The sequence below is a fragment of the Tamandua tetradactyla genome, chromosome 22 (genome assembly GCF_023851605.1).
Source record: "Tamandua tetradactyla isolate mTamTet1 chromosome 22, mTamTet1.pri, whole genome shotgun sequence".
In the NCBI taxonomy this organism is placed as follows: domain Eukaryota; kingdom Metazoa; phylum Chordata; class Mammalia; order Pilosa; family Myrmecophagidae; genus Tamandua; species Tamandua tetradactyla.
The window spans coordinates 9,515,411-9,531,900 of NC_135348.1; the positions used below are offsets into that span (position 1 = coordinate 9,515,411).

General features: G+C 36.9%; 1 protein-coding gene across 3 annotated transcripts in view; it reads right to left on the reverse strand.

The window, feature by feature from the left end:
• GLRB (glycine receptor beta) overlaps positions 1-13,294 on the reverse strand; it is a 111,703-nt gene extending 98,409 nt beyond the window's left edge. For 2 of the 3 annotated variants that reach the window (XM_077139694.1, XM_077139692.1), the window contains exons 1-2: positions 13,214-13,294; positions 11,237-11,387 (exon numbers count right to left, since the gene is read on the reverse strand). In XM_077139694.1, coding sequence (XP_076995809.1) covers positions 11,237-11,358 — 122 coding nt within the window. In that variant the 5' untranslated portion in view covers positions 11,359-11,387; positions 13,214-13,294. Of the gene's footprint in view, positions 1-11,236; positions 11,388-12,504; positions 12,619-13,213 lie in introns of all 3 variants that reach the window. The other variant, XM_077139693.1, reaches the window with a different exon arrangement.
• Between the last annotated feature and the right edge of the window lie 3,196 nt (positions 13,295-16,490).

Below are 16,490 nucleotides of genomic sequence, written 5' to 3' on the forward strand. Positions count from 1 at the left end.
TGCTGAATGACAAGTGTCCAGGTACTGGGGATTCAAAAATGAAAACGTGTTCCAACCACACACTCCAAGGGGAGATGTAAGACATACAGACCAATTTATTAATTGAAATACAGAATGGTAAGGTCCCTGGTGAAGGCAATAAAGAAAAGGCTCTGAGAGAGCAAAAAAATCAGCTAACTGCCTGAAGGATTTCATAGAATAAGTGACTTTTGAGCTAGAAGGGATCCATCAGACAAATTCAAGGAAGAGATTACAACACATATAACAGAAGAGAATTACAAAGGGATGTGGCTATCCATGGCAGGTGAAAATGATGGACATGGAGAATGGAATTGAAATGAAAAAAGCCTGGCCATAAGCAGAGACGTAAATGATTGAATATACATGGAGGACCACAAATCTGTTTACACTACTGCACAGCAGTTGCAAAGTGTGGTCCACAGAACCCCTTTATGGACCCCAAGATCCTTTAGGGGTTCCACAGAATGAAATTTATTTTCATAATAATACTAATAAATTGTTTATTATTATTGCATTACCATTTTCACTGATGGTGCAAATAGTGGTAAAACTGCTGGTGTCTTAGCAAAAATCAAGATAGTAGCACTAAAAGTACTATAGTCTAGGGTGGGCCATGGTGGCTCAGCAGGCAAGAATGCTTGCCTGCCGTGCCAGAGGACCCAGGTTCGATTCCCGGTGCCTGCTCATGTTTAAAAAAAAAGTACTATAGCCTATAGGTTGGAGTCTTGATTAGGTTATCTCCTCAGAAACATGACCCACCCAATTGTGGGTATTAACTCTTCATTAGAGGGAGATGTGACTCCACCCATTCCAGGTGAGTCTTCATTAGTTTGCTGCAATCCTTTAAAAGAGGAAGCATTTTGGAAAAAGCCTGAGATCTGAGAGAGCCGCCCTAATAATGAGAGAACCACAGAGCCTGTGTAGCCAGAGACCTTAAGAGATGAAGAAGGAATATGCCCCCAGGGGAGCTTCACGAAACAAAAAGCCCTGAAAGAAAGCTAGCAGATCTCACCATGTTCGCCATGTGCCTTTCCAGTTGAAACAGAAACCCTGAACATCATATCAGCCTTCTTGAAGCAAGGTATCTTCCCCTGGGTGCCTCAGAATGGACATTTCTATAGCCTTGCTTTAGTTGGGATATTTTCACGGCCTTAGAACTGTGGAATTGCAACTTAATAAATTCCCCCTTTTAAAAACCAAAGACCAAAACCCAAAAAAAAAAAAAAAAGTACTACAGTCACTGCACTCTTCACCAACACACACTGGTATTTAAAAATAAGCATACAAATGTAGAAACACAAAACCAGCATTCCTTAGGTAGGTTCTTTAAAAAAGCAGTGAATAAAAATAATTTTTTAAAAATTCTGAAACTTGACTCCACATTTGGTTAACATTCTATGTGACAAAATGGAAAGTTCACATAAAGCACTTCTGCTGCACACCAAACGTTGGTGATTGTCTCAAGATAAAATGCTTGAGTTATTGCCATCATTTTTATTTAAAAGACAGAAGTGACTGAGCAAAACTATGGTAATCAGATTTGGATATCCGGCAGAATCTTTTTCAAAAGTGAATGAAGAGTGTCTGCCCATGCAAAAAAAAAAAAAAAGTTAATGAAGAGAGCCTGTATCTTTAAGAAAAACAACAGAGCGGGGTTTGGGCCAGTGATAAATTTTGACCCTCTGAAAATCAGAATTTTAGAAAGCTTGAATTCACTATGAGGAACAACTTTCCAAAATCAGTAGTGACATTAATAGATGTGAAATTTTGATATTGCATAGTTAAACACTTCAATGTTTGGACGATCTGCAAACCAATATTTTCCAAATGCCCAATGTCTAATGTTAAATAAGCATGTTTGGGCAAAAGATCAGTTCAAAGTGCAAGACAGATAAATGGATTTTAATGCAACAGAGAAAAAAATGTTCACCGAGCTGGTTTCAGATTTCACATTGCAACTAACTTTTAAATAACTACTACTTATTGAGGTTGGCCGTGACATTAAAGAATATGCACAATCATCTAAAAAGCCTATTAAAATACTCCTCCCTTTCTCAATTATAGCTCTGAGGTCAGATTTTTTTCATATACTTAAACCAAGGCAACATATCACAACAGTCTGACCACAGAAGAAGATATGAAAATTCAGCATAAGCTAAAATTCTTTAAAAATGTTTAAGCATATAAACGGGTTCTGAAAACAACAGTTTGAACAGAATAAACTCCTGTTCTAGAGTATGAACTAAAGTAGAGAGGACAGGATAGAATTCTGGAATTTAGATAAGTAATTGCAATAACAAATTCAATGTGAAATGATTAAAACCTGACAAAAACCAAACAGTGGAGATGGGAAGAATCTGCCAGATCCAGGAACGAACAGGATGAATAACTGATGAGATAAACAGATGAAAGGGCATGAATGAATGTCAGATATTTCAGATGTTTCTCAATTGTAAGGCTGGGTGAAGAGCTGAGAAATGCAGATGGTGGTACTGGTTTGATATGTTGGATCCATCAACTTTGATGATTCAATGGTTCATTCAGGCTATAATGTCCAGTAGGAAGTACAAATAAGTACCTGAATCTCACAAGAAGAGTCACACCTGGAGATAAAGACGTTTGAGCAGCTACAGAGTCAAGTGGAAATTACTCAGGGGAAAATTGATAAGAAGCTAAAAACACCAAAAATGAGTTATCTGGTGAAACCCAATATTTCAGAAAAGATTTGGAAAAAAAAAGAATAGCCAGTGAAGATAGCTAATAAGTTGCAGTTAGAGGAACAAAAGAGTCAGTAAATTCTGGAAGCCAAAGTTGGGGAGGATGGAGTAGAGGGATTAAGAGATAGAAGGTAGTCAGCAGTCCTTAAAAAGTTATTTAAGGAGTCAAATCAAAGTCACTAGATGTGTTTAAAAGGAATAAAATAAAAGTTTTTATCAAAAGTCATTGTCAGTAAAATGGTTTCAGAAGGAGCCAAATCTAATAGGAGAATGACTAAATGGTAAATGTTGTTTCACTTAAGGAAATTCTGGTAAAATAAAGTATTTACAGTTTTGTTGGAGATTTAACATTTTATTCATGGTTCAACTAGAAAATGGAAGACATCCTATAGAACACTGCATCTAATCAAGGATCAAAATACAGTATGAGTATGGACAAAAAGAAGTCTGGAAGATCAAGAAGAGGGGCTTAATACTACATCAGATCACAATCATACGTTAATGAAATCTCTGGGATGAGAAGTTTGAAAGTCTCTAACTTTCCACCGATGCTTGATTTCTCTCAAATGTAATCATTCTGGCAATACAGCCTCCTAAAGAAATACATTTTCTCTTTGGATAGTTCTATCAACACCTTTAAAATTGAACGCTTCTTCCACATTTCTCGTTTTTGGTCTTGATTCTAAACTCTGAGGTCATACAGAGGAAGTCTGGTTTATCTAATATGACAACCTCTCAAATATCATCAGATGATTATTCTTCCATTCTTCAAAGAAAACAAGCACAGCACCATCAGTCAAACTGACGTGTAATTCTTGCAAGTTCCTTCAAATCCTATTCATAATTCTCTGAACAAACTCCCATATAATTCTAATCCTCATCAACTATGGTAACCAGAATTCAACACAATGTTCCAGATAGGGTACTACTACCACGAGATTAACATTTTTTATCTTTCTAAATGAATTTCTATCAATGTCTAAGACTTCAAAGCATTAAACAGTCACAATGTGCTATTACTTCATATTAATTTTATTCTCAACTGACCCATCTAATTATTAACAAAAGCAAGGTAATATCTGAAATGCATCCTGAAAGATTGATAAAATATGGATAGATTAGCAGGATACTGTCATTCTAAACAAAAACCTGCATAAGCACAAACAATAACAGGGGAAATTTAGGCACTGAGGGCAAATCAGCCTTTCTAAAATGAGAGCACTTCACATAAACTTTGGAATGTAAAATTGAATTAAATTAGAGAGGCCCTTGAAAGTTAGGGAAAAGAGTTTCACTGTATCCATGGGGCAATAAGGCAACACTGTGGGTTCTTGAACATAAGAATAGCAAGATGAAATCGAAGGAGTATTTTAAGAAGTATTAAAATGAGCAGAGTTGCAGGAAACTGCTGCAACAGAGAAGCTGAGAGTGATGGCAGGAAGAAGTACAAATGAATAAAAACTTAAACATAACGAATATAAAAGATCATTGCTAGAAAAAGAAATGCAGGGCTCATTTAAGTCTCATGTTTGATGAGTAACTGGAATAATGAGGTTCCCAATTTTAAAGACTGGAATTATTTGGAAGGGAAGATCATGAACTCAGCTTATTGCAAAATAATAGCATGTCATTAAAGTGGAATTATTCAGTGGGTAATAAGAAGTAAACATGACCAAAATCAGATAAAAACTAGATCTAGATTTTTTTTTGAAAATAACAATATAGACCATTTTAAGCGTATGTATTTTATAAATCATTCATATCTTTTTCCAATCAGCCTTTCATCTTTGGCCAATATATTTATGCCCAACATTCCCTCTAGGAAGTAAGAAACCAGAACCTAACTAAACATCAATCCATTCAATCAATGGTAGGTAAAAGAATCAGAATAGGAAAGAGATGGCTAGAATAATGCTTAGACACATTTAATGGTTTCAATTATTTATGGAATCCCTACCACTTAACAAATAGAAATGATGTGCATCAATGCTATCATTAAATGACACAAAACCTTTCAGAAGGGCAAAATTTTTTCTTCTCATAACCACCATCCATTTGTAAAGTGGTTTTTAATAGTTAGGTCTTTATTTCATATTGAGTTGATGTTTATACATAATATAAGGAAGGGATCCATCTTCATTCTACTGCAGATGGATACACGGTTTTCCTAGCACCATTTGTCAAAAAGACTGTTCTTTCTCCACTGAGTGGACTTGGCAGCATTGTCAAAAATATATTTGCCAAAGGACAAATATTATATGCTATCACTGATATGAAATAATTAGAATAAGCAAATTCATGGAGCCAGAAAGTAGAATAGCTGGCTACCAGAGCCCAGGGTGTGGTGGAGAATGAGAAATCAATGCTTAATTTGTACAGTTGCTGTGTGGGGTGAGGGAAATATTTTGGTAATGAATGATGGTGATGGTAGCATAACATTGTGAATATAATTAAAACCATTGAATTGTATATTTGAAATTGGTAAAATTGGGAACTTTAATATTGTAAATGTGTTACCTCAATTATTAAAAAAAACACCTTTACACATGCACGATTTTTTAAAATTTTTAAACAAAATTACTAATAAAAAGAAGTCATATTGTTTCCCATCATGCACACAAACCAAGAATAAAAGTTAACAGTTCTCTGTGTCGTGATTTTAAAGCTAGAGGGCCAACAGTTTGAAGGAAAGATAATTTGGAAGACCGGATGAATACATATAAAACGACCACACACCAATGTAAATAATAGCAACCGTGATCAAGTACCAACTAAGAGCTTATTATTTTCCCCCATACCAATGAGGCAACTGTGGGCCAAAAATGGGAGATAGGAGGAAAGATTTCAAATGAGATTTCTAAACATAGTAGTTGAACTTATATGTACTTTTAAGATATAAGCATTAGTATGGTCTTACATGTAAGCTTATATTTATTACATTGTAAACTATCAATATACTTACTTTAAGCTACAGATCCTTAAAATTCAAAAAGCCCACCACAAAAGGCAGAATGTTGACTTACTCAACATGCGCCAAGAGGTTACAGCCTAGCCAGGCTCAGTAGTTAAAATGCTATTTTGCCTGCTATGATCAAAAATGGGAATGACAAGTAATGTTGCTTTTTTTTGTTGAAATAGTTCTGTTTTGTTTTGTTTTTAGCATTGTTAGTTGATCAACAATGTTGGAAGTAGATTTGGGTATGTTCTGGTTGCATATATAATATACAAATACAATCCATATACCTATGCCTTCTTTTCATAAATTACAGCAGGCATGAATTAGATCATTTATATTTGTGATCCTTCAATCATTATTTCTTGAAAAGAACAGTAGCTAGACATAGTTCTTCCTACTGGTTTAATTAATAAAAAGAAAATGTTTTCTGGGTCTAAAGTATGCAAAAAAATTTTGGATCACTGTTGATATCTTAAGAAGAAATTCTGTTAGGGATGGCTTTTAAATCCTGATTAACAAAAGACCAAGATAAACTCATTTTATATAGTAGAGCATTCGAAGAATGGGAACCAAAAATGAAGGCATCTCTCTCTGTATTATTCTGCTATTGGATGATCATGAACAATATACATCAGAATCACATTTTAAAAGTCCCACAACTTGCAACAACTTTAAATATTTTGACTTAGCCAATGCTCAAACTAAACTTTCCCTAAAATATGTCTGCCTGCCAAGTAATTATCTCACATGCCTGAGTACCTCCAGTTACAGCAAACTCCACTACCTCCCTTCCCAGTCAATTATATCTAGGCAGAACGCTATTGGAGCCAAAAATATCCCTCCCCTTAGCTCCTACTCATTAGTCCTGGTTTTAACTCTTGCTGTCAAGCAGCAAAGTCTACTTTCTAACTGACATCACATTTTTTTCAAAAATTCGAAGACAACTTCAAATTCCTTCAACTCTTCCTAATATGATACGATTTTAATTATCTCAACTATTCTTATGCCTGTCCCCAGAAAATACTTTCACTAGCAAAGTGCAGAAATCTCTGTAGTCCTTGCTTTAAATAATATAATTCTATTATGTAAAGTAAAATTAATTTCTTTCTCAAGTAATTATACATCTATGTTCATTCATACCATCATTATGATATTAATTAGTTTTTTTCCAAATGTGCTTTTCCCAGCCTATACCTACACAAGTGATTTCTGGACAAACTGCAGTTTAACCTTATTAGATTTAGCCTTTCAGAATCATATTGGATCCTAATTTTGTCTTACATATACACTACATGTCTACCAAGTTGAAGATGTTCCACTAATTACCTGGTTACTAGTTCACCTAGCTTTCTTTATGGTTCCTTACATCGACAATTTCTATGTATTGTCCAAAAGGATCATGTAAGTTGTTTTCAAGTACCTTAATGAAACCCAGATATAATGACTTGGAAGAGATAGCCAAAGTTCCTTAGGATTTTATTCATTCTTTAGACACATTTTTCTTAAATGTATATTTTATGCCAGATACTATGTTGGACTCTGATAACTGAGTCAAATAAGACACTGCTGCTCTCAAGGAGCTTACAATCTAGTGGGGAAAGCAGACAATTACAATCAATGATTACCACACAGTGTTATTAATATGATCAGCAATTAGGGAACTATGAAGCACAGAGTATGATTATCTAAATTACACTATCAGGGTTAGGAAAGGTTTCCTAAAAGACAAAACGAGAGTTTGAGCTACGTTTGAGGTAACTATGGGGACAGCCAGATTGAAATGTTGGGTGTATGAGTGTGGCATTTGTCAGAAAGGTCTTTATAGAGTTAGGAGTGAACAGTAAATAATGGCAGTTACAGCCATGAATTTAAAAAGACCACTTAGGCAGGAATTAACTAAACAAATGAGGGAAGAATGGACATTTTAGATGAAGGGTGAACACCTGTAGAGGTGTGAAAGAGAAAGTGTGAATGAGGTTGACCTATGTGTGGGCTGGGGGTGGGGCAGGGGACTAGGATGGCAAGATACTGTTAGAGGCCAGAGGCCAGCTCCCCAAGACCCTGTGTGCTAAGACAAGAAATGAGAACCTTATTGAGGAAGCTACTGAGTCCTTGAAAGGTTCTAAGCACTGGAATAATGGACTTCAGACTTAGAAAAATACACTCTGGAGTCACTGCGGAATATGAGTTGAAGGGAGGAAGACAAGAAGCAGAGAGACCAACTAAGTCCACTGCAAAGAAGGTGGGGAGGAGAGGTGGCAATTACAGCAGTGTCTGTAGGAATGACAATGAAGGACACATTGCAGAGATGGCATATACTCCAAATTAACACGACTTGGTAATTATTAAATTTCACTAGCTAAAGTAGAAAGAGAAGTCTAGGGTGACCCCCAGGTTTTTAGCTTAGATGGGAAGGGAAGTGGTGATGTCATTTGCTGAGAAAGAGAACACTCTATCAGGAGGGGAGGGGTTCTGAACCAGTTTTATCATTTTGGGTTGAGTGTGAGCTCATGGGACAGCCAGATTAAAATGTTGTGTGTATGGGTGTGTGCTGCTCTTCAGAATGGTGTGGGCTAGACACATCCACTCAGGCGTCAACAATGAATAAATAGCAATCCAGACATGGAATCTGGACAAGACCATTCAAGCAGGATGTATAGAAAATCCCAGAAAAGACCAAGAGATTAAGTCAAAATTAAATGCAGTCTGTAAAATAAAAAGATGATCGTGTCCAGGGACTTATTCAAAAATTTTTTCTAATTTTATGTTTATTTCTTATTTTTTAATACATATTAAATTTCTAATAATTGTCTAAGCCAATTTAGTAAGTAGTTTATCAATCTGCTACAGTTTCTTCACTTACACATCAAAAATACAACCAATAATAGCACATATTTATACTTTTTTGAATCTCAAAACAATATGAATTTTTAAAAAACTGTAAAGAGCCAGGGAATGTTTATGAAATGACTCAAGTGCAACATCAAAATTATACACCAGAATATTAAGCAACCCAAACCTTTTATTTCTCCTACATTTAAAAACACTTTTCATCGTATCTATGGTCTTTGGGGAGAAAATGTTGCTATACCAGTAAAACTTAATGATTTCATTTATGTTTGCTATACTTATAATACACATTAACTCCTTCATTGTCTTATCAATTCAATTCAAAAAGAGGTTTAAATAAATGAAAAATACCACTAAGCCAATTATTGCACTATTTTGAAGAATATTATGGCAGTTTTTATCTAACCTCTGAGTTCTGTAAACTAAATTATTTTTCTTAATCAAAATGTATACTTAATCAATTTACACAAGATAAGCAAAATGAATCATTGCTCTGAAATACAAATAATTTGCATATTCTTCCACAGCACGATGTTATAGCAGAGATTCTTACTCTGGATGTCTCAGGAAATTTAATATAATGGATCCAATCACAACCAGGGAAAACCCTAGTCTTCGGAAATTCATACCTCAGTGATAATCAAATCAGAGTAATTCTTAATAAAATACTCAAATATATATATATATATATACACACACACACATATATATATATATACAAATCAAATTCTCCAAGAACACCTACCTTTACTTTAAATATGCTGGATTTTGAAAGCATTATTAATGTAACTATTGCTATTTTGAAAATAGAGTTATCTAAGTTTTACCTATTTTCATAAATATATGCATACATTTTAACCATATTAGAAAATTTCACAGATAAAGTTTCAATTAAGTACTCATACCAAAATACTGTGATAAGGGATTAAGAGGCATATGTTTGGCCTTCCAATGGAAGACGTGTATATTCTCCAAAAGAGAATCTTTATTGTTTCACTCTTTAATGAATTTAACCAAAATTTCTTTCTTAAAAAAGTAGTCACCATACACAGTCAGTTTGATTATGACAACTGAATAATGCAGTTCTGATGAGGGATGGAGCGTCCCCTAAGACTCTTGTAAGATAAATGGTAATTATAAGACTTGCTGTTTCCATCTTCAGAACTCTTTGATTCATGACATTTGATGGGGTGGGGGGGAAGAGGACATGAGCATTTTCATATAGAGAAATCTGATCAAAGAAGGCTCAACTCCACACAGGAGTCACCATGACTATATGACATGAAAATCAGCTTTTGTCAATACATCAACACTCACAAAATAAAAGGCTAATATAAAGAATATCTGAATCACAAAAATATCTCCTTTCATACGGGGAAGAGAAAAGTTTGAAAATGTCCTGATTCCTTAAAAAATGCTAATTTCATGGTTGTGGCACAAAAATTGTAACAGTAAAGAGTTGTAATTGTTACATACTGTAGTAGTTGCATATTGTGTTTATCCCTGAACCCACTCCCATCAGATACCTGACAGCCTGTTGGCTGAATATACAATCCAGGGCAAGCACGTCATACACCCAGAAATTTGTCTCTGATTCTAAAACACTAGAATAAGCAGGACTATTAAAGCTGAAAATCAAGAGATATCTCTTAATATGGAGCTTTATTTAGGCTAGATTTTATTTGGATCATGATAATATCTCTAGACTTAAGTCTCACATATTCATATACGTACCCAAAATATCAATTCTGATGTCTCTTCTTTACACTATATATCACCCAAAATGTATCCTAGCATCTCTCCCAAAACAACTTTAAACAATAATCTACATTTAAATAATGATGATGATGGAATAACATATTAACCATCACTAACATATTAACAAATCTTAATGTTAAAATGACCTGTAATACCAAATTAGCTTTATTCCAGATTTTGCATTATTACCTTAAAATATCCTGTATTTTGTGAAAGTTGTTTACTTATATACTGTTCAATTGCTCTAAGAATTGAATATTACTTACTGTTATTTACCAGTAATAGTAACCCTTCCTATACAAAAAAAACAGAGTCCAAAACACAAAATTTTGCCACTTATTTGGATTCTGGGGAAGGGGGGAAAAGGATGGACTTAGATTTTGTTTTTATAATGAACTTCAAATTTAATCACATGTTTTTTGAGAAATATCCCAACTTCCTAATAAAAGCCCTTTAACAAACAAGTACTAAAATAGAAAATTGACCTACCATGTGAATATTTTTCTGCCATGAAGCAAATTAAACTAAATAGACCTTAAGGGCATAGATTAGCTCTCTGATTTTTTTAATGAACATTCATGTTGAGGGGTATATTTAAAATAAACCTTTTATACTGACATTTTCTCAAAACGTGGAATCTCGGCACCTGATTAAAGTTGCACATTTAGGATAAGAAAGAAATAGCAATTTTTCCACTTTTGCAAAAGTATAGAATTATATAAGACTGGCACAAACAATGCTTTCTAAAACTTTACACCAGGAATTAACTAAAACATTCTAAACCTCTCTTCACCATCTTCCACCTATGAAACAAATGGGTGAATATTCTGATATGAAAAATTTGCTGACATGTATTTTAATAAACCACTTTACTTTTATAAAAAAAGCAATAACTTATTTCTCCATATAAGAATATAAGGCATGAAGAACGTACGATGGGCATAGATACTGCTTCTTTTTCCCCTTCCCTTTCTTTGAAGACTTCTCTTTAGAATAGGCTTCTTCAACCCACAAGGAAATTAAAATAAAAAAGGCAATGGCTAATAAGAACTTCATCTTGAATGCTTAAATTTCAGGAGTTCAATCTACAAGAAAGAACAAGAAAAGTTTTACATTGATACAGCAAATGACAACTATATGACTGTCCTTTTAAGCAGTTTGATCATCTCTACCCAATGGGCAAGAACATTTGTATATCAAATCCTGATTGCTCAAACTTACATGGTTATAGTTCAATGAGTATTTATCAATGAAAGTTAGTTTAAATAATGGCTCATAGGAAACAAGACCCCCAATGAGGTATAAAAGGTCATTATGCAAACTTTCTGATTCTACAGTTTTTATAAAATCATAAATTTATATTGAATTGCACATTTTACAGACATGACTGGAAAGATATTTAACCAAGCCTTAAAAATGGTTCTTTCTGGGATACAGGGGTAGTTTCTTGGTGGAATTCTCGCCTGCCATGTAGGATACCTGGGTTCAATTCCTGGTCCGTGCACTAAGCAAAAAAAAACAAGTAAGCAAAACAAACAAACAAAAATTCAACAAATCATGCTGCAATAACGGGATACTCACATAGAAAAATAATGAAATGTGAACCGGCCATCCAGCAAACAAAAAAGTGGTTCTCTCTGGCTGGCACATTTGAGATCATTTTTTTTTTCTTTCATCTATACTGTTTGAAGTCTGAACGTATATTTTTTCAAAACAATAAAACTACTTTAAAGGGAAAATTTTTAAGATTGACGTGATGACACATAGAGGAAAAAACTAGAATCAAAGAGTTTTACTCTCTCAGTTCATTCTTTTTTTTTATTTATACACACTAAATTTGCAAACTACCATTTACCGAATGAAGGTGTATATTAAAGTTTGCTTTTTAAGTTTTCCCACTTACATGACACTAACGTTTATCATCAAAAAGATCACTCCAGAGATTTTAGGTAACAGTAGACGAAATAAAACAGTACGTGTAGTCAAATAATCTCCTTAGTCACATTTTAATAACACTTTCCCTGCTCAAATGAGAATTCTATTTTTGCCACGAAGTCTGATGCATAAAAGAAAAAAAAAACTTTGCGACAACCACCACTGCACTCTTCATTTCCTAAGCCATAAATTGTTTCTTCTTCATTTTTTTCCTGCAGCGTAAGAGACCTGTCCCATTCTTCAACACTACCCTAATTCCAATCTCACCGTTCTAAATTTGCTTTTCCTATGTCTTGCTGTCACTTCCTTTTTTGCCAGGACTTCTTTTTTTTCTCACTCTTCACACCCCCGAGGCAAGCCAAAAGGCCTTCTTCCCTAGTCCTTTAAACAGAAGTCAACAGAGGGGGCTTATCCTATCCCCAGCTCCAGCAGTAGGGTCTCCTCCGCCCCCTTACAGCAACCGGACGCTCCCTTCCCCCACCCTGCAGCGGCCCCTCCTTCCAGACGCCTTCAGGAGGCAGGTGCCCTCCGCAGCAGGTACTCGCCCCTTGGCATCCTTCCCCCAAGAGACCAGGACGGCCGTCCCAAGGGTTTGAAGGGGGCGCGAGAGAAACTCAAGTCTGTGTTCTCCGTCTTCACCCCGAATCTTTCAAAGGGAGCAGCCGCAGCGACTGGGGGATCTTAAATAAAACAACGCCAGGAGCCCTCCCGGCCGACCTGGTGGGCCAAATTCTCCCCGACCCACTCCAAATTCCCCCAGCCCGCACGTCTCTGGGGGCGCCCCCGCGCCCCGCTCCCGCGCAGGGCAGCGCCTGGCTCCCCCGGGGCTCGCCGCAGTGCTCCCCGCAGTGCTCCCCGCGCCGCCACCCCAGCCCCGACCTTTCCGCAGACGCGCACCGACTCGCGGGAGCGGATCCTACCCCCTCCCCCGCTCCCTTCCCGGCCCTCCCTCCCGAATGGAGCCCCCGGCACTTACCCGAAGGCGCCCCCGCCCGCAGTCGCCAGGCGAGGACGCTCAGGCTCCCGGCCTTGGTGGCCGAGGCTGCGGGGGGCGGGGGGGTGGGGGGGAGTGCAGCGTACGCAGAGCGGGGACAGCCGCGTCCCCGCCGCCCGCGCGACCGCCGAACCCGGCTGACGCGCCTGCTCGGGCCGCCGAGCCTGCGCCGTGGTGTGCGGCTGTCCGGGTGGCCGGGGCCGCTGGCCGGCAGCTGCGGGGACTTGGGGCCGCGGGACCGGGGGAGGGAAGAGGTGTCCCCACGGAGCGAGGAAGGACGTCACATCGCCTTCCCTCCCGGTATTGGATGTGTTTCTGAGCTTTAGGGACAGAAGTGGAGTAGGGGGTCCAAACAGTGTTGGTACAGAAGAAAAAGAAAGCTTTCAAGGGGAGTGGATTATTTAGGATCAGTTTTTTTTGACTGCTGGCAGCAAAAACCAAAAAAGAACAACAGATGGAGATAGCCTTCGTGGATCGAAATGGACCAAAATACAGTTTCTGTGATTTCATCATTGGTCTAGAATCCTGGCATCTCATATAGTCTCTTAGTCTTAATTGCAGTTTCTAGAAGCCTGACCTCTATAAGTAAATGTAAATTGGTCAAAATTAAGACTATGTAGTCATGCAGGTACTATTATTTTAATAGGTCACGGAATTAACATTTGCATAGTACTTTGCAGTGTTTCAAGCACTTTCAATGACTTTCAATTATCTCATTTGACCCCCAACACAATCCTTTGGGAAAGTTTTGTCATCATTCCCATAGTAAAGATGTAGAAACTGAAAGCTCAGGGATATTAAGAGATTTACCTAGGATTACAAATCTAGGAAGAAATTTAGTAGAGGTTAAAAGCTGATAATTTTTACATTTCTAGACCAGTGATGGGCTCAGCATTCTGACAATGCAGGGTTTTTAGTGCTTTGTTGTCCTTATTGTTTAATTTAAGAAGTAGCCGCCTTCATTTGACTATACAGCCCTTAGTCTTGAACTTAATAGATAAGGCTTTCCTAACTTGAGTGTATGCCTAGTTGATTTTTTATTACGAAAGCGCTTGGAGTATGCATTATCTCAGGTCGAGCATTACTTAGTTTTGTACTGTGGACCTACAGGCGTATCCATTAATAGATTTTTCTCAACCCGTAGAATATGGTGGAGGGCTGAATATTCCCTATATATAACCATGTTCTATAATGTTCACAAACTTCTTGTTGCCCAAGATTAGCACTGAACCAATTGTATAAGGCTATGTCTTCAGATTTTAAAGATATACAAGGGAGAACTATACTGATGATACAAGTTTTATAAGTATAAGTTTTGGAGAATAGGTCATGTAAGGAATGATAGAAGTGTTGTTCCATACAGCCAAAGGGATTTAGAAAGTGAAGAAAATCTTAAGGCCAGTTTTCAAGAAATCAAAAGTTTTGGGAAATCAGATGTTCAGATTCCCTTCATGAATCTTTTCTTTGCAAAATCTCAGTGCTTCAGTTTGCTAAATCTGCCAGAATGCAGTATACCAGAAATGGATTGGCTTTTTCAGTGGAAATTTATTAGGTTACAAATTTACAGTTCCAAGGCCATGGAAGTATTCAAATTAAGGCATCGAGAGGAAGGTACCTTCTCTGGGGAAAGGCTGCTGACCTCAAGGCTTCCTCTGTCACAAGGAAGGCATGCAGTGATGTCTGCTCATACATCTCTCCAAAATGTCTCTGTGGATGTTTCTTTCGCTGAGCTCTCTCCAAAAGTCTCTTCTTTTATCTTCCCTTATAAAGGAGTCCAGAAAGAGGACTAAAACCCACGTTGAATGAGCGGGGTCACATCTACATGGAAACAACCTAAGCAAGAAGTCTCACCCATAATAGGTCTGTACCGGCAAGGATGGAGTAAAAGAACATAGCATTGATTGTAAGCCACGTATTGAATGTTATCAATACAAAGTTTTTTAATAAATTAAAAAAAGAGTATAGGCTTTTCTGGGGGTACATAACAGATTCAAACCAGCACATTTAGAGACTCCTAAGCTAAAATAGCTAAAATTGACTTGTTCTCTTTCTATAGTATTACTAACTGGGCCACTTATGGATATTATATTAGAGAATTGAGTTACTCTTAAAAGAAACATATCTACCTATTTAGATTTTTTTTTTTGGTCCAAAGTTAAAAAATAAGTTGATCTTGAATGAAGGCGTCTAGACCTGTGAAGCTATGTCATTTAGAATTTTCAATATTTTCTATGAATAGAAATACTCATAGATTATGTTATATTGTGGAAAGTGAACTTTCCAAATAATGGCCTGAAATAAGCCATCTTTCCCAATTCTGTCCACTGTTGGGCCGCTTTTCTCTATTTTTTTCTTTAGCCATACTCACTCTCTCAGGAATATCATCCAGTCTCACGGCTTTAAATAACCGGTTAATGATTCCCAAATTTGTTTCTCCTGACTCTACCACTCTCTAGAACTGTGGATTCAAATATCTAACTGCCTTCTCAACATCTCGATTCACATATTTAATAAATGTTTCAAACAACATTCCAAAATTGAACTATTATTCTCCTCCCCAACATCAGCCATCTTCTTCTCAGCTGATGACAACCCTTTCTTTCAGCTGTTCAGGCCAAAATCTTTTAGTTATTCGTGACCACATCTGTATTGGTTTGTTACAGCCTCCAGAATGCAATACACCAGAAATGGAATGGCTTTTATAAAGGGAATTTATTAAGTTACAAGTTCACAGTTCTAAGCCTATAAAAATGTCCAAACTAAAGCATTCAGAGAAAGATACCTTGACTCAAGAAAGGTCAGTGGGTCGGGAATACCTCTGTCAGCTGGGAAGGCATGAAGTTGGCATCTGTCTACTGGTCCTTTGGCTTTTGGTTTCAGTTTCCCCAGGGGCATTTTCTTTCTGCCTCTCCAAATGTCTGTATCTCATTTTGGCTCTGAAACAACTGTTCTCCAAGCATCTGCATCTGAAGTCTCTCCAGAATATTTTCCCTTTTAAAGGACTCTAGTAAACTAATCAAGACCCACCTTGAATGGGTGAAGTCACATCTTCATCTAATCAAAAAGTCATACCCACAATTCAGTGTGTCACTTCTCCATGGAAGTCATCTAACAAGAGGTCATACCCACAATCGAATGGGTCAATCTCCATGGAAGCAATCTAATCAAAGGTTTCCACCCTAAACAATAGGCTTGGCCTCACAAAATTGGACTAAGATTAAAACATGGCTTTTCTGAGGTATATGATAGTTTCAAACCA